Source organism: Balaenoptera borealis, assembly GCF_965194805.1.
Source record: "Balaenoptera borealis genome assembly, chromosome: 1".
In the NCBI taxonomy this organism is placed as follows: Eukaryota; Metazoa; Chordata; class Mammalia; order Artiodactyla; family Balaenopteridae; genus Balaenoptera; species Balaenoptera borealis.
The window spans coordinates 129,802,682-129,822,476 of record NC_138860.1 but is presented as its reverse complement, the minus strand read 5'-3'; the positions used below and the strand labels follow the sequence as shown (position 1 = coordinate 129,822,476).

General features: G+C 36.5%; 1 protein-coding gene across 5 annotated transcripts in view; it reads left to right on the top strand.

Moving 5' to 3' along the window:
* LOC309611110 (serine/threonine-protein kinase TNNI3K) overlaps window positions 1-19,795 on the top strand; it is a 321,731-nt gene that overhangs the window by 148,683 nt on the left and 153,253 nt on the right. For 4 of the 5 annotated variants that reach the window (XM_082355024.1, XM_082355027.1, XM_082355028.1 and 1 more), the window contains 4 exons: window positions 55-147; window positions 234-291; window positions 418-612; window positions 1,348-1,452. In XM_082355024.1, coding sequence (XP_082211150.1) covers window positions 55-147; window positions 234-291; window positions 418-612; window positions 1,348-1,452 — 451 coding nt within the window. The remainder of the gene's footprint in view (window positions 1-54; window positions 148-233; window positions 292-417; window positions 613-1,347; window positions 1,453-19,795) is intronic. The other variant, XM_082355026.1, reaches the window with a different exon arrangement.

Sequence of the window (19,795 nt, the reverse complement as noted above, 5' to 3'; positions counted from 1 at the left end):
ATCCACATGTGTGCTTTTTATCTTAAAAAATAAAATAATAATTCCTGTTTGCAGAGAAGGCAGATGTTCTCCTTCTAAGGGCTGGATTGCCTTCACATTTCCATCTTCAGCTCTCAGAAATTGAGTTCCATGAGATTATCGGCTCAGGTAACCTAAGAAAATACTAATCTGTTTTAGTTTAATGAGCTCAGTTTAATAATATGTGTTTACTTGTTTCTCTTAAACAATTTTAGGTTCTTTTGGGAAAGTGTATAAAGGACGATGCAGAAATAAAATAGTGGCTATAAAGCGGTAAGCAAGCAAATGAGAAAATTTAGCATCCAAGTAGAGCAGTAAACTCTGAGAAGCATGTGCATGGCTAGCCCCTTGTTTTGATTCACCTGTTGACTGAAGACTTCCTGTTGCTGTTATTTCCAGTTATCGAGCCAACACCTACTGCTCCAAGTCAGATGTGGATATGTTTTGCCGAGAGGTGTCCATTCTCTGCCGGCTCAATCATCCCTGTGTCATTCAGTTTGTGGGTGCTTGCTTGAATGATCCCAGCCAGTTTGCCATCGTCACTCAGTACATATCAGGGGGTTCTCTATTCTCCCTCCTTCATGAACAGAAGAGGTACGGTCTCTGACTTATCATTTTACATGTCATTGGAATTACAGTTGCAATACCTCATACGCTTTCTGCTTAGGTGAGCTTTTACCTTCTGATATCTCTGAGCGCTAGGAAATGTGACATTTTAAAGATGACTAATAATTTATGCCCAATAATTGTGTTTTAATGACTAGAAAGATTTCTGTGCTTTCTTAACAGGAATTCAGTTTAAGATAACAAATTCAAGGAATTTAAATTAGTAACTGAAGCTTATAATAATTAGGCTAAATTTGACATACCAGTAAAGCAGATATGTCTAAGATCAGAATAAAATAATTACCAGGGGTCACAGTATTTATTTTTTAAAGTTTTAAGAAAGAATAGTCTTGCACAAGTCTAACTTGAATTCACTTCCTAGATCTATGCATACGATAATTAGAATGTGGTTTTTACTCAGTGATTAGATTCCATTTTTATGTTATTACAAAGACATTAAGTATAAAATTACAAAGATTATAAAATCAAGTTGACTGTTTAAATAAGAGGGGTTGGTATCTGAATTGATTTATAATTAAGCATTATCAGATGTAGAAAAGCTATTTTTCCAAATTTGTAGAATTTTTAGCTTAATGTTCAATCAAGCAAAAAAGGCTGAAATTATACAGAATAACAAATCACACACACTACTGATTTCTTTTAGAAAGATATGGTATTGGCTTTGACCATTTCATCCTCATTAAATCTATTTTTAAATTCTAGGATTCTTGACTTGCAGTCTAAATTAATTATTGCAGTAGATGTTGCCAAAGGTATGGAGTACCTTCACAACTTGACACAGCCAATTATACACCGTGACTTAAACAGGTATTTTTTCCCTCTTAATAATGAACTTGGAATTGTGTAACTCACTAGGAGTCTAAGACAGATTTCAGTGAAGATACATTTTAGATTTATTGCAGAACACAGTTTTCTACTCTGTGGGTAAAGGGACAGGCTACCACAAGCCTAGGGGATAGAAAGGTTTGTCATTGTCTTTTACAGAAATAGAAAGCTGTAAAACTGCCTCTCAGGGACCTTTCAAATCTGTGAAAAATATGCAGAAAGACTATGACATCTGTAAGATTCACCAGCTAGCTAGTTCTCAGGCCAGTAAAGTCAGATCAAGGATTGAGATCAATGACCATTATAGTATGTCATGTCTCATACAAAGTCAGGTATTATAGTAGGACCTGTTATAAAATTATCTGAAATGCTACTTTTGTGCTAACATTTTGTTATTTTTCTTATAATTATAAACTCAGCCAAAACACAGAAGCTCATTTACCTAGTTATCATGTGAAGGTGTTTTCATGTGGAATGGAGACTTGAAACAAATATAGAACTAGAATGTTTTGGTGGTGGAACTCCAAGGGTTTTCTTTTTTTTTTAAAATAGTGAACGCTTTCTCTAAGCAAAGTCTTAGAGAAAGGCCGATACACAAAAGGAGCAGCTTTAGTTGAAGGCAGAGTATGCAGTGGAGAATTCTGTTCCTTTACCATTTCTCACTGCCAAAGAGGGAGATCCTTGGGCTGTCTCTCTGGAATCTCAAATGTGCTAAGGAGAATATCTGGAAAACCACCGATCTGATAAACCACTGGTTTATGAAACAAGCCGGATTATTCAAAATCAATAACTTTCATTTCATGGTTGCCAGTAAGGTTCAAGTAGATCCCATATATGATCCTTAATACAAAGCCCACAGTTCTAAAACTGCTAAATATTCATTAATTACTCCAGTCATTTGTTCAGTAGCTATTTGGGTATCTGCTATGTTCAAAGCCTTTATACTTGGCACAGTAGAGCCAAGTGGAACTTCCATAGACTCCATTCTCAAGGAGCTTTCCTACTCTAGTAGGGGAGAAAAATACCTAAATATGCTCTAGGTATAAAAATAACAAGTTGTCTTAAGGAAATAGTGAAATATTTTCTATAAAATTTCAGAAAGAAGAATATTAATTACCTCTGAGAAATTTAGAACAACTTTATGGAATAGGTGACCTTCAGGCTTGGCCATAAAGGATGGTTAGAATTTGGAAGAATATCCTAGGCTTAGGGAAGACATGAAAAAAAAAAAGAGATTAGAAAGTTAAAGGCATGTATAGGAGCACTGAATAGTTTCACTTTAGTAGATGAAATGTACAAATGTAGGTAGTGTATTTAATGTATGAAGAGGACTCTTGGGAAAGAAAAATAAACTGAAACAAGAGCACAGAAATTAGTGAATGCTAGAGTAAGGTAGTTTAGACTTTGTTCTGTAAGCAAGGAGGCACTGAGGATGTTAGAGCAAGGAGTCACAAATTTGGGACTGTAGTATGGAAAGATTAATTCAGCATCTTTTGAAGGGAAACTAGTGAAGCAGTTGTTGCAGTGATCTAGATAAGTAATGAAAAGCAGAAGTTCACTAATGGCAGAGGAAATGAAAGGAAGAGACAGGAGAGATAAAATAAATTAGATATGAAGAGTGGTTGAATCTTAGATATTGGAAGTAAACATATATAGGACTCAATCTATAATTGTTTACTAGTTTTCAAATAAAAGTCATTTCTTCCCTGTTATTTTCTTTACCTCTCTTTTAAAAATATTTATGTTAATAAACATATTTTTTCTTTGGGTTTCAGTAACAATGTTCAGGAAACAGATTTAGGTGATAAATTAGCATAATTCAAACTGGTGATCTGTGAGTTTTAGGAGTATTGTTTCGTTATCCCAACCGTCTTTGCATGTGTCATTGAAACAAATGTGCTCACTGAAAGTTTTCTCTTGCTGCAACGCTTCACTTGTGGGGCAACTGAAAGTGTGTTCTGTTGCCCTGTGAGTAAGTGTAAGTTGTTGCCACCAGGTTATAAAGCAGGACCAAAAATATAAATGTTGTTGATTAAAAGTGAAAATAGAACATGCATTACGTAACAGATATGTTTATATTTACCATTTTTTCTGTCTCTAATCTAACCTAAATACTTAAATTGTGCCAAAAAGTCTTCGATTCTTATGAAACACTATTTCATGGGTGCCTTCAATATAATAGAGTACCAAATTCTTGCATTATTATTTGTGGACTATTTTCTACTGCTCTTTAATCTGGTAGCAATAAAACATTCAGTTTTTCAGTTTAATGCAAATGTAGCATGTGTACTGCCCAAAAGAGTCTAAGTCCTTCTCCTCAGGGTTTATTACTACAATCTGGTTAGGTACATAAAACATATGCCCAGGAAGCAAATTAATTGCCATTTAAGGTGGAAAATGATTAAGGGCCAAAATGATTAATCAGCAATTTTCAAAGGATTTTGAGTAAATTAAAGATCAAAGTAGAATGGAAAGCTTCCTGGAGGATGTAGAGCTAAAACTAGACTTTGAAGGATAGGCATGTATCTTTCCTCAGTCTTTTCATAGCATACTAATCCTTGTATTTGCACAATGCTTAGAAAGTCCCTCCCATTGAAAGAGGTAGAGGGAAAGATGTACATAATAGAGGGAGGAACTCAGGCATTACATTTGTATTGAAATGACCTGTTTCCATGTTTCTCTCCCCAACTTTCTGGGCAGGTCAGGGCCTCAGGAACAGCAATCCTGCTCTCTTCATCTCAGATTTCCAAAACTAAACATAGTGTCTTACACAGAGGTGTTCAGTCAATGCATTTTTGACTGAACCAAATTCTTGAGGCATTTCGATGAATGTCATTTCAGAAAGCAATGGCCTAGTTGGTACAAGTATGACTCCTTGTAGATAGAGTCTGACTAACTTGCCCAATACCTTTTATAGTTCTAAAAGAAAGAAGTTTTTTGAGCTTACAGATCAGCCCACAGAGAGGCGACACTTCTATCTTTGGTTTTGTGGTTGTTAATTTATTTGAGTGAAAGGAAAACACTTTGGCTTTTCCCTTATAAGTTTCTTACCATATAAATCAAGGAATGCTTAAGGAAGTGGTTCTTTCCAATGATGATGATGAGAATTTATTCAGTGCTTACAATGTGAAAAACCTCTGCTAAGCCCTTGTTATGTATGCTCTCATTTAATTTCACAGCAATCCTATAATACAGTTATTATTATGTCCATTTTACTGTAAGGAAACTGACTAAAGATATTAAGCCCACAGCCACATGCTTATAGCTATATTATGCTGACGCAACCACAACAGCAAAACCAAGTCAGTACAGAGAGATAGGAGGAGGCTGGGTGATATTGGATGAGCATCAGCCATGTTGATCAACCTTGCTCTTTGCACTTCAGTCCTATAGGCGCAATTCCTGTGACCCAAACCATTTCTCATACCGTCTCCTTGTGCTTCTGTGTTTCTGCTTTATTTCTTCTTCTACACCCCATGTTCTGCTAGTATGGAGCAGAAGTTGCATATGAGTCATACGGATATGTCTTCTTTGGCCCATAATGTTTAAATATTTTTAAATGTGTAGCTTTAGGCAGGAAGGTACTTTTCAATTTGTCATAGACCCCACCACCTGCCAACTTACCAGGTTATACCTGGTCCAATTTATATGCTCATTTTGTGGCACTGGAGCTTACAAAACATGGTTTACAGCTAAACATTTTAATGTTTTTTACTTAATACTAGCAGCTATCTGTGTTTTCTTGGTAAAGTCCATTTTCCAAATTTTTTGATGTTGAAACCAAACATCACTGCAAACATCAAATAAATGGTCTTTTCTGTATTTAAATAAATAATATAACAGCACTGTAATCAATGAAACAGTGATGTTTCCAACAGAGTGGCCATGGCACTCCCAAGAGAGATATATATGAAAGCATCCTGTAAGCTGTGAAGCACTATACAAATGCCAGTTGTTATTGTGATTAATCCCTCACTTGTTCCTTTATAGGTCAAGGATGTGGATGGAAAAACACTCCACAGTATTCTCATCCATACAGATATTTATTTTTGTATAACACAACTAATTAATTGGGGGTCCAGGTCTAGATCTGAGGGCTGTTTTTGAGTGTCAGCTTATTCGAGTGACTATAAAGGAAAATAATTAGTGATAATTGAAAAACAGCAAACTTGCTGATGACAAATGACAGATAATTTTAAATGACAATGCTAGTAAAGGCTAAAAGAATTTTAATTTTGAAGGTGGATTTAACTAAGTTAGTGAAGATTTCAGAAGGTATTAAAGAAAAATTTGATTAAAACTTTTAATAATTCTTTTAAGTTGATGTATGTGTTTGCCTTTCAGTTGAATACAAAATTTAAAAACCCTGCATTTTTTTAAAAAACAGCAATCAAGTACAAATTAACAAATTATTGTTTTTCTGTTACCTAACTATTAGGTACAATTGTATTCCTTGATTCACATAGATTATAGAGTTCGCTCTCAGCTATTCCTTTCGCTTGTGACTTTTCTAATAAGTGATTATACAGAAGGAATTTAGCATTCACTGGCAAATACCATCCTGCAAAGAATTCTGAATACTTGAATGCAGGCCAATTAATTGATTACATTGCAATATTTATAGTAAGTCTTAAAAGAGAACCCTTCAAACTCATGAAATTCTTCACAACTCTACTTTTGTAAATCTCTAGTATAAAACCAGTCACAAGTGACATTTCTAATTTTGTCAGTTTTTTTCATTTATTTCCACTTTAAAATTAAGTGAATTAATTAATTAATATAAAATATTTGAATGGTTGATATGAGCCAGAGTCTATGCTATGCCTGGAGGAACAGCTGAGGATGACAGACCGTAGCCCCTCTCCAGCAGAGCTTAGAGCCTAAGTATTATTTCCCAGGCATAAGAATCATCTGGGGGCCCTCCTCTAAAAAAAAAATCAAAAACTCCTTCCTAAAAGGCACAGATTGAGAATGTCCTAAATTGGACCTGAGAATCTATATTTTTAAACAAGATTACCAGCTAATTCTTATAATCAAGCAAGGAGAGAAAACATTGTTCTAGTTGGAGTGGTTTTCACATTTGGCTACACATTAGAATCTCTAGGAAAACTTTAAGAAAACCTGATGCTACTTAAATCAGAATCTCAGAGTTGGGGCCCAGGTGTCATATTTTTAGAGAGCAATACAGGTGATTCCAATATACAGGCAGCATTGGGAACTACCTTCTAGTCTAATACCAATTACTCCTCTTAACCATTTGCTATACAATCTCATCCTTCTCTTCTTCCAGGGTGGAGTGGGAATACTTGGAAATCAAGTCACAATGTAATTCCAAATGTTTTGTGAATCATTGCCTTAAATACAATATAATCATTCATTCATTCACTCAATAACTAGCGCATAAGACAGATCCACATGCTCATGATACCTATGGCACAGAGTAGGTTCCAAGATCCAGCAGTTTCCATGGGAGTTGTGCTATGTATACTAAAGCATTCTTGAGCATCTAATTTATAATTCATACTTAATATTAGAAAAGTTCCCAGGAGTGTAGAATCTTCATAAGCAGCCAAACAGAAGTAAAAGTTTCAATATTAGACAACTGAAGTGCACGCAGTTCATATGAGTATTCAAGGCTATAAAACCCTGGAAGAATATAGACCTATGAATAGTAAATCAATACACACATATATATAGAGAAAGAATCACATAAATGTATATGTGAATATCATACATCAATGAACATATAAGCATGCACATTTTCATGTTTTTGTAATGCTTCCATTCTTTCTCATCTGCAGTTCTGAAGAAATTAAGCCCTATGGAAAATGATTTGAGAGAGATTTTTCTCAATTCTCCCAAGGATAAGACTAGCTGTTACCATTTGGGATTCATAGAGAAGTTAATTCATTACGTACAAGGGATGCCTTGAGGCTTAGGGCCTGAGGGCTTATGGGGTGCCTAATTATGAAATGTCTATATCCAAAATTGTAATATGACTTCAGGTTTTCAAAATTAAAAAAAAAAATTTTAAGTAATCAGTTTCAATCGGTGTCAATTTCATTACTACTATGAGTAATGAGGGAAAAAAAACTAAGCTATACAGCTTTCCAAGATGAAATTTGGATTTGTTTGGCTAAGTTATCTGCTTCAATAACAGACCTCAAAATGTATAATGGTTCAAAAACAATAGAAGTTTGTGTCTTGATTGTGTGAATTAACAGGTTGTTGTGGTGGTCCCTTACCCATGAAGTTGTTCAGGACCCATTTTCAGCATGTTGCATCTAGGGTCTCCTTGGGGATCATCTCTATTCAAGTGAGCATAAATGGGACAAGAATATGTGAGATGTGCATGAAATGCTTTGTGGGCCAGGCATTAGAGTGGCATATGTCACTTTCAGTCACATCTCATTGGCTAGAGCTCAAATAGCCATGCCTGACTGCAAGGAGTACTGGGAAATGTAGTCCAGCTGTGTGCCCAGAAGAGGAAATGAGTTTTGGTAGGCAGCCAGCAGTCTGGGTTACATTCACCTTATTTGCACTAGTGATAACAGGTACTAGGGTTTGGGTAGAAGGGTGATCTAGATTTGCCTGAATTAGTTGCACAAACATAATGTCAACTGCATACTAAATATTTTTAGTTTATAAACACATTTTCACAATGTATAAACTAATACCACTAATTGGGAGATGTGGTGTAAGCTACTCAGTAAAGCATATTATATATAAATTAATTTTGAAATAATTCTCATTCACTTTTTTTGTTACATTAAAAACATGAGAATAGCTTTGGGAATGTGGGGACCTGTGTCCCTGAACCTAAACATGGTTCAAGGGTAAAAAACATCTACCATAATAAGATATAATAGTATGAAATAGGCTATATAAATTCAAAAACATCTCACAGTTCCATTTGCTCTATGTCAATGAAAACACACATACACATTTTTCTTTAAAAGTGAAAATTAAAACACAGACTCTGATCACTCTACTCATAGAACCTTATTATACCATATCCACCTGAAAGGGTTCCTCAGACATTTAATTCTACAAATTAATCCTATTTGCAAGGCTTCCCTGGTGGCGCAGTGGTTAAGAATCCGCCTGCCAATGCAGGGGACACGTTTGAGCCCTGGCCCGGGAAGATCCCACATGCCATGGAGCAACTAAGCCCGTGCACCACAACTACTGAGCCTGCGCTCTAGAGCCCGCGAGCCACAACTACTGAGCCCGTATGCCACAACTACTGAAGCCTGGGTGCCTAGAGCCTGTGCTCCGCAACAAGAGAAGCCCACGTACCGCAAGGAAGAGTAGCCCCCGCTTGCCGCAACTAGAGAAAGCCTGTGCGCGGCAACGAAGACCCAACACAGCCAAAAATAAAATTAATTAATTTTTTAAAAATCTTATTTGCAAGCTTCACTCAGGTGTTGATATTCAGTCACATTTTCCATTCCCATTTCTGACGTGCTTGAAGTCAGTCTATCTCTCCTCAGCTCCCTGAAGCTCCAGATGAAGCAGACAGTTCCCTCTGACTCTCAAGTTCCTACCTGTTACTTAAATAGAAATTCACTGTCCAGCTCATCCTCCTCTTCTCTGATAGTAGATCCACCCCTGCCCTCTAACCTGATTCCCACAGTTCCCAGAGGGCCAGATGTGTCCCAAACATTCTCAGTACATTTCATTTTGGTTCCTCATCCTGAACCAGAATAGCAGTCCCCCCTCTTTACTCTATCCTATAATGTCCCTTAGTCCTGAGTTGTGCTTTCTTTGTACTCCTGTGGAAATAGTTAAAGTTTCCTCCCAGGACCAGTTAAAATGTTCTTCCTCTCTCAGCTGCCTCCATTAGAATGTCTGGTTTAATTTTGGCTGCATCCACTAATTCTAAAAATAGTGCCCCTACTTGACACCTCATTAAGTAAATTCCTTTAGACACATACTCCCTTTAAATTAAAACAGGTATATTTAAATCAGAGGAAAGCTCCTTCATTCTGCCCACACTATCATATTGCTAACACAGACCTGGTCAAACCTGCCATCTTTCGCTGTAACTTCCGTCAGAATCTTTGCCTCAATCCTCCCAGTTAGACACATCCCTGAATCTCACATCTTAGAGGTGGATTCTGAGCCGCACTATGCCATTTGACACCGTACACAAGATTATGTGTGTGTACAAAATAAATGTGTCTGTGTGTAAAGAGAACATAGAAAGTCAGGATTTGGCCAAAAACAGGAATTCTGTGATACCAAAATTCTCTTTTTTTTTTTTTTAATAAATTTATTTATTTATTTTTGGCTGTGTTGGGTCTTCGTTTCTGTGCAAGGGCTTTCTCTAGTTGTGGCAAGCGGGGGCCACTCTTCATTGCGGTGCGGGGACCTCTCACTGTCGCGGCCTCTCTTGTTGTGGAGCACAGGCTCCAGACGCGCAGGCTCAGTAGTTGTGGCTCACGGGCCCAGTTGTTCCGAGGCATGTGGGATCTTCCCAGACCAGGGCTCAAACCTGTGTCCCCTGCATCGGCAGGCAGACTTTCAACCACTGCGCCACCAGGGAAGCCCCCAAAATTCACTTTTGATTTGACATGAAAATGCTACTAGTCCGCATTGGAACCTGGCCTTAGACTTTCTTACACCCATGCTTTTTGCAGTGAAGTGGTTCAGTCTGCTGCCTCTTTCTTCAGTACAACACGGCCATACCCTGGAAATTCCCAAAGCCAGAGACAGGAGTGCTTTCCCTGTGGCAGGGTTACCTTCTGTGACCTCAGGGTGGAGCTTGGAGGTGAAGGGATGCACCTTTTGACCCGCCAAAACCTTTCCAGTGCTTCCCTATGACTGGCAGTGAACTTGCTGGCTTGCAATTTTCTAGGGTTGCTGGTTCCTCACATTGCCATTTTCCATCCTTTGGGGATATGGCCTGTATAGAGTCAGCTTTTGAAAATGTCAACAAAGGCTTTTCTCTGTTCGGTCTTGTTTCTTCTCTGCTCTCATTTCTTGGGAGGCACTGTGAGTGCCCCTCTTGGCACCATGTCAATTTCCTAAGCAGCTAACCTTTCAATAATGATATTAATGCCACCTTGTGGTTATCTGTGCATTTCTCAGTTCATCATTTTCAATCTTTGCTTGCTGAGATTCATTTATGTTGTTATGTTCTTCAGATCCTGGAGTTTATAACAGAGAGCAGCCTGACTCGGGGCCCAGAGCCAGAATTGCTAGCTAATAAATGAGGAACAATCTTAATAGGTAGATATTTTTCCATTGATTGAATTTCAATAGCTCTACCTTTAATTTGGCCTAGGAAAAGAGATGCAGAAAATTATAAATTTTCTTGCCTTGCTTAATATTTTCTGTCTCAAAATCCTCCTTGTCAGCCTTGTGAGGAAGCAACTCTTCCAATAATGTTAGTCTTCTTTTGACTTGCAGCATGAACAGTTCCGGGAATCTGTGTTGGTGTGGGTTACCACCCTATTCGAAGGCCACAGGATGAACCAATTGAGATTGCAGGCTACGGAACCAGACCATGCGAGTTCAAATACCAGCTGTGTCACAGCTTACCTGTGTCCTTGGGCCATTTGTTTAAATACCAGTTTCCTAATTTGCAAGATGGCAATAATAATACTTACCTTATAGGGTTTAAATGAGAAAATGCATTAGATATTATTGTCATTATTTTTCTTAAGGAATATTTTCACTACTTAATATTCTTGAATGCCCAAGTTTCTTTACTGAATTAAATATTTCTATGGACCTGTCTCCCCTTTTGATTGTAGTACCACAAACTTTGTTTATAATATCTCAGATGGCTAGTTTCTTCTTGTCATGAAGATGTAGAGCTAACTGGATTGTTTGACTGAGGATCTCATATATATATATATATATATATTTATATATTTATATATATATATATATTTATATATTTTTATATATATATATTTATATATTTTTATATATATATATTTATATATATATATAAAGATGGGCCAGGGAATTCTAATCCTGTATTACTTTCTTCACTGAGACCTCTCCATCCCATCATGGTTTAAACTTGCAAAAAGGATTCAGTTTGACAGTCCCATTGGGTTGATGCAGATCTAGAACAGAATTTGGATAAAAACGTAGCTGAGGGTTGACAGGATTATTTGATTATTCAAGATCCTTCTCAGTGATTGTTCTTCCTAGGGCTCATTCACAAAACTTAAGCATACAATTTAAACATCTGCCATTCAATCATTCAACAGTCATTTGTTGGGAACACAATGGCAGAGAAGGGGAAGCATCATCAAAGGCACATACCAGAGTTCATGCCAGGAAAAAATGTCAAGTAGGAGAAGCCCTAGTTTTGCAGAGGATGTATGGAGCATCTATGTAGTTAGGCATCTTTCCTTCCCTATGCCCAGTTAGCTCACTGGGCTACTCAACTGAGATATTGTCCTTCTTACTCTAAGGAGCAGGGGGGGATGTTTTCAAAGTTAACACTGAGAAGGTTGCCCCCTGCTCTTCTTTCAATAGTCAAAGAAAAGAAAGAATTCATCCCATCACACCCTCTTGATTCCCAAAAGACAGTCATTTTTCTCATTTCTATTTCTGTTCTCATGTGTCACTGTTGTTATGTCACTTGACTTCTTTCTGCCTCAGGTTCCTCATTTGCAAATGGAGATAATGATGTCTATGTCTAACTTCAGAGATATCCTTGCAGTTAATAGGGGGTGTCAGGGCAAAAGTACATGGAGCACGTTAGAGAAAGACTCTGCAAGAGAAATCAGTATATCATTTTTATTAATCACATGGAAATGAGTTGCCAGAAAGTCTCAGAATAAGGTTCATTTTGCATCCAACTGCTGGATCTCTACTATTTGTAGAGTAGTCTGGATTATCTTCCTCCCACTGAGGGTGAAAGGTGTTGTGGTTATTAAATGGTATGGGAGACAACACACTTCTTTTCTGAAAGGCTGACTATTACCTTGACCAGCATGGAGAAAAGAGCATGTGAACCTCATAGAATGATTAGAACTCTTTAATCCTAGAGGGATGGTCTTTGTATCAATTACATTTTAAGCCTTGTATGTGAAGAACGTATTCTCAGTCACTAAATCCTCTTTTAATGGCTTTAACAACCTACAGAAAGTTAGTGAAAAGCATGCCTGGTGCCATAGATGAAACAGTGTTAGAGCACTGATAATGTCTCGCTTCTTTTCTTTGGGGAGGGAAATCCCCTTCTAAATTCTTAAAATAGCAGTTGGCTTTCATTAAATCTGTTCAGAGTTAAGGGTCTGAGGATCTTGAGTGATCCCTTTCTTTGGGAACGGAGCACATTTTAATAGGCTTTTTCCTATCTGTGGTCCCTGAAAGATTTAGCTGCCGGCAGGCCTCCTGAATTGCTGGGATTTGTAAAGGAAAGGATTGATTACATGCTTCATCTAATTCTTTCTCTTTCTTTTTTCCCATTTCATACAAAGAATGAGAAAGATATTCTGAGTTTCCTCCTATTGAGATATGGTTGGCCTTTAGGGCAGACATTTTAGCACTGAACTTTTATTAACCTCTTCTGAGTTTGACAAAGTTTATTTTTTTGCTTCCTAAATATGAGGCTAAAGAGCTTTTATTTACCAAGCCTGTTCCCCAACATTGTAAGCAGTAGGGAAAAAAAGGTTTGGGGGGGTTTCTTTTGTTTTATTTTGTCTTTCTGTTTTTTGTTTGTTTGTTTTTTGTTTTGGGGTGGTTTTTTTTTTTTGTTTTTGTCTTTATCCACTGAATTGCATCTATATTCTCTATCTGAAAAGGTACATTTAATATAGGACTTAACACACACTATTCATTCTGATGAAAACGCCCACCCGACCATACGTTCTTCCCTTCTTCCCCTCAGTGTCCCTTCTCTCCCCTCCTCCAATATCACTTTTCTCCTGGCTAATTCCTACTCCTTCTTCCAGGAAGTGCTCCTAGGTGTTCCTACAGCACACCATGCTCTTACTTATCTCAGGATAGCACTCTTAAAATTGCTCATGTATTTGAATATATTCCCTGCTATACACTCAGGACAGGGGCTGTGGATTCTATTCCCAAATGCTTATCACAGTGACTGGGCCCTAATAAAAATTCAAGTAATATTTGTCAAATGCATAATGAATTAATAACATTTTAAGGAATATGAGAGTACCATATATTAATGTTTATTTGCGCCAGGCATTGAGCTCAATATTTCCAGGCATTGGCTTATTAAATACTCATAATTCTGTATGATAGCTTTTTAAAAAAGATAAACTATAGAAAGGTTTAAAAACACTAAGCAAACTATCAAGGTGATACAGCTAGTAAGTGACAGACTAAGGTTATTCCCCATACTATATACTCACATAGTCCAAAACATAGAGATATATAGTCATTTAGTCCCACAAACCAGGAGCAGCTCTGACTGAACAGCTAAGCAATATTTGAAAGATTGCCTTACCAAGGGTGGTGTAGTTTATAGAATTCATAACAGAAATGAGAAGGTAGTTTTTACTTAATATTGAACAATTCAGTAGCATTTAATAATATGAAAGTCATTCTTTTGCTCAATTAAGACTGCTCTCCCACAGGTCACTTCCCTGGCTGTTTTGTGCTGCAGATAATTATTTGCATGCTAGTCACTAAAGCTTGTCCAAAGAAACAGTGAAGACTGTAAGAAAAGAAAATGTAATCAGCTTTTTGACTGCTCTGATTTTCTAATTTACACAGGTGAAAAGTTAGCCAAACAAGCTGGTTTTGCAATATAGATATAGCCCAAGACTATCTGATGATTCTTAAGAAAAATACAATCCCGAAATTCTAGTAATTTCTAGTCACTACTGACCATGTAGATTTGAACCAATACCTGCTTTTTCTGAATTGATTGATTTTCCTTCTCAAAGGCAACATTTTATTTTCTAACCTGCAGCATTTCTATGCCTGACTGGAATATTTTTGCATTTGATTAATGTTTTCATTTGACTTTCAATGAGGTATCAAAACAGTTTGGCTTGTCACAGTCAAATTATTTAAATATCCTCTGAAAAGAGTATGTGGGAACTAAAATCAGATTCATGTGAACCTGAAAAACCAGTGGCGACATTTCCTGAACTTGTTATATTTTTATGTCTAAATTAATCATTTCACAATTTTGCTTTATGTTGACACTCGGCTTCTTAAATACAGTGATTATTGGATGCCTTAATGGAAAAGTTTTAATTTTTAACTGACCCAGAAGTTATTTTCTGGCAAGGATTTGTGTTCCTTTTTTAAATATTCCCTGTAATTTCAACAGCACAAATATACTATGCCATCTACTTATATTAAGATTTTTCCCCTTTTTTTTTTAACACAAATACGTAAATTATCCTTTTCACGTCTTAGTTACTTTTTACTCCTAATTGATCAGAATTATCCCAAATATGGGCTCAAATATGGTCAGCGTTCTCTGTCTACATTCAATTTATTCCATGTGAAAGAAGGCAAGATTAAAGAGTACCTACTGTATGATTTCATTTACATACAATTTTAGAAAATGCAAACTAATCTCCAGTGTCAAAAAAGCAGATCAGTGGTTACGTAGGGCTGAGTTGAGAGAGGAATGAACTATATACAAGGGGAGTGAGGAATTCTGTTGAGGTGACAGAAATGTTTTGTATCTTGATTGAGACAGTGGTTTCACAGGAGTATATGTCTCTTAAAACTCACTGAATTGTTGTCTCTAAATAGATGAGTTCTTCCTTCTAATGTGAATACAAATGAATTGTCTAATGTAAGTAGTAAATATTAAGTGAAATCCTTAAAAAGAGATAGGCAAAGTAACATGAATTGTACCTTTCTAATCATGAACAAAAGGTATTTGCTCTTCTTAAAACCGTAAAAAGGAGAAACAAACATTTGCCAAATAATCTCACTGAGGATATCAAAACCAATTCTAGCTAGAGAAGAAGAATCAACATAACTGGATTGGAAGAAAAAAGGTTTACTCAGATGCCGTCACTGAATAGAAATCTGTATCACACTAAGGTCAAGTTAGCTGTCTGCAAATGTTAGCATTCAGTCAAAGGACCATAGACATTGACAGGAAGGGAGATGAGAGAGTGTCTTTGAGACTATGCACTTACCCTCTATTTACTCTTGCTGGTTCTGGTCTGATGCAAATGATATTCAGTACCAGAATTTACTTCTCAGCCAAATGTGAAAGTGCATGTATTGAATGGCAAAGAAAAGGCCCAGAGTGTTTATATGTCATCAAAAAACTGATGGGATGAAGACATTACATCTCAAAAATTGCAGACTGGCAAATACAACATCTGGAAAGAAAAAAACTACCCTGATATCACTAAGTTGATTAAAAGCAATGTGCTGCTAGATATGCAGCATGAAACTGTGGGTCATGTGGGTGCAGCCTGAATGGCTTTTTCAGTTCTCAAAACGTCATTTATGAGAGAAGACATCTAAAGTATCTAATGAAAATTGATGCTGTGATTCAGGAAAGATACAATGAAAGAATTAATTTACAATCAAGATCATGGAAGTGAGATTGCATAAGCAACATAACTCATGTGCGAGAAATATAAAATCAGATTTCTTCAAAATTAGAATTGTAAAGCACTTCTATATAAGTGTCAACAAATGAAAAAGTATATGTCAAATAACTGGTCTGTGAAAAATGTTCTCATTTGCACTCTGATCTAAGGTCAGTGTAGCCCAAATTCAGAAAATTGAATTGGACAATTCAGAATTAGTTGGGACAAGGGCATGAGCAATGTGAATGTTTAAGCTTCAACAATAAACACAATGAAGGTGTGATAAACTGAATCTTCTCTTTATGACTATAAATGACTCAGAAATATATAGTTCAGATGGTTCTCATTTGAGCAATAGTTCATTTAGTTTGCTAAACTTAGCTGGATACTAAGCTTCTCTACTCATTTTCAGGGCAAGGCAGGTTTAGCCACTTCAGAGAGCCATTTGTTTACTTGAAAATGTTAAAATTTCTATAAGTAAGTTACACGGTATGTATCAACTAAATATATTATTCTAATTTAGAAAAAACATTTAACAAATATTTTTTGCTGCAAAAACAAACAAGCACTAAAGGAAGCTGGAATTATCTAGCTTCAAAGTCTTACCTCTTTTGGTCAAATGTCTCAACAATTAGAGATTACAAATACCTTATTTTATATATTTTTTATTTTTACTTCATATTTTTCAGAATATTTTAAGGAAAAGTATGTTTTTTGTCTTTTGGGGTTTTTTTGTAAATAAAACCTACTGTAGTGAGAACTAAGAGAATATACTCGGTGAAAGAACCCCCCCCCCAAAAAAAAAGCAAGTTAATTAATACATTTAATTAAAATTTATATTTTGAGCATTTGATCAATGAAGTGCTGTTAAAGTCATAAATTGGTCAAATGCTTGTATAACCAGTAAGTTTACACAACTTTATGCACAAGAAGTTTCTGCTCTGGAGGCCAACACTCAGAAGTGTGATTTGTTACGAAAAGAGGACTTTTGAGACTTCTCAAACTGAAGCTCTTCTCTCAAAGTTGGGCTTGGCTTGCCCGCACTAGCTTACAGTATCATTTCTTGTGTGAAAAAGTTACTGTAGGTTTGGGCCAACAATATAGAGACTAAGAATTTAAGAATTAAGGTGGCAGTTTTAAGAGCAGTTTAGTATCAAAGAGAACCTATATCCCAGGTATGTGCATTTTCAAGTCAGAAATATCAAGGCTTAATCTGGCATTTCCTAATACTGTAATGGCTAACAAGTTGTTTCTAAACATCGGTTTCTTCATTTATAAAATGGGGAAGATATCTACCTTATAGCAGTGTCTAGCACATAGTAGACATTAAATAAATTTTAGCTCTTGGTCCTTTCTCCTAAAATGGTTCCAGACGTAACTTATTTGCATGTATTTTTACCAAGGTTCCAACTCTTATATATTTGCTACACATAAGAGTTGCAAAGAATATTTCTCAAGAAAAATACTTAGTAATTATTTTTCTGACTTCTCACTCTCCCACTCAACCAAAATTCCTGGTGATCATAACATGTTTTGTTTAACTTGGCTAATCGGAGTGGGGTGGGTGTGGAGAGAGAGAGAGAAAGAAGGAGAAGAAGAAGGAGGGGAGGGAGAAAAAGAGAAAGAAGAAGAAGAAAGGAGGAGGATGACAGCAATGACAACAAAGAAAATGTGCAGAGGCAATAGCAACGAGAAGAAATAATAGCCTGAAGGTCATTACTAAAAATGTACCTTCTAAAAGTCAAACCATAAATAGTCTCTTTCTCCCCTCTTCTGCAGTATCAGACCTTACCTTAATGCAGCCACCTGAGATGCGGATAGGTAAAAAGGAAATATTGGGTCACCATAAATAATTCATAGGTGTATAATTGAGAGTTAACAGTACCCTACTTTTTGTTAATGTTTTGTTTAATCATAGCTTACATCTTCTGACTTATCTGGGAAAAAAAGAACAAGGGAAATGGTTCTCATATTTAGACATTTTCGGGGTATTTTATTATTGTATTTTAATTCTTGGAAAATCTACCATCAGATTAAAGGCACAGAATCCCATTCGAAACTTTCACGCTGCCCTGAGAAGCATCTCTCAGGGATGTCTCTCCTCTAGGCTTTCAAATGGGACATGACTGGGAAGTCCAGGACAGTGCAGGAGCTACCATTCATTCTTGCTAGGAATTCTTGTTCCCTGTCTACAATATTTGCACGCTGCCTGCAGCAGGCAACTACTGCAAAAGTTTAGCCATCCTCAAAGCACCCATGCCACTGTAAGAACATTGTTGAGTGGGGAGAGCACGTCCTACTTCATTGTTAGCTAACAGGCAAGGAGATAGACCACAGATTCAGGACACCATAAGATAAAGTTTCAAAAATCTCTCTGGCAATGTTACAGAGAGTGGCTTAGTATAGGAGCATTCACCATAGGTTGGGAGAAGTTCAAATAGCCCAGGCCAGAAGTCATAAGGCTACGAACTGAGACAGTAACAGTGGGCAAGTAAAGGAATGTAAGCATTAGAGATCTATGGTAGAGATGAAATTGACTGGATCTGGTAACTGATCTGAAGTAAGTGTTAGGAGTAGAAAGGATTGAAAGATATCAAGATGTCAGCCATGTATGTTGGAAATGCCGGTGAAATAATCATCATTACTTTATGTAAAATTGTGAGAAATATGGTATAGGGCATTTGGAAATTGTCAGTAGTCCCACTGTTTTAGATGCAGAAGCCCCTGTTTCAATTTCTTGCTGGAATGGATTCTCTACAAATAAGGATAATCCTCCATTTCATGTTTACTCACTTGGTTGACTTCCTGTATTCCACACTCTTCTCACAACAGGCTTTGCAATTTCTATTTTCTGAGACTTTCAAATAAATGTGAGTTTGTATTGTGACCAAGTACCTCCCAAAATGCATAATTTTCCTCCTTTATCATTTTTGAAACAAATAGATGAAATGCAAAGAAGCTACACTGATGAGATGTTTAATTTGAGGTGTTAATTTTGTGAGCGCTGGGAAGCATAGCTGAAGTTCAGGCCGTACATAAGTGTCTTCAGGAATACAAAATAAGCTATATTTTGTATCTAGAATTTTGAGAACATTTTCTGCTTAAACACAAACCTCTTATAGCTATTTTTCTTTGTTACACAAGCAGCCTGGGCAGAAGAAACAGAACATGTAGTCCTCACCGAGATGGCGAGTAAACCGCATGGTTGTTATTGTGACAACTAGTAGAAAACAACATTCTGGAGGAGAGGTGGAGGTGGAGGTGAAAAGGAGTGGGCACTGGTTTTATATTTCTTTTATTCTCAGAATTGCAGGGCAGTTTTCTTCAATTTCATTCTAGATGATATCTCAGATAATTCAAAGAGTGTGGAGAGAAAGGAATAATGAATTCGAAGGAGATACAAATAGGCTGGTAAAGACTTCTGGGAAAAATCTGAGCACAGAAATGATTTGAAAGCTTAAAAAAAAGTTATTTACAAGAATTTCTCTGGATCAGCATACCACGTAAGTATTAAAAAAAAAAAGAAGAAACACACAGATGTGGCTCATTCATCAAGATGGAAGAGGAAAAAAAAAGTGAGTTTATTTTAGATGGTGGAGAAAACTACTGAAATGGCTATTTCATACCTAAAAATGCAAATGAAAATTTCCCAGGCAATTTCAATCTCTTAGGCAGTGTCTAAACACAGAAGACAGTTTGAACAAAAATAAGGTGAGTCAAGTAACAAGTACTCACAAAATTGCTTTTTTCTACTTCTTTTAGAATAGTATTTTAGAGCTACAGTATAAAAATAGTAAAAATATACTGATTGATTGATG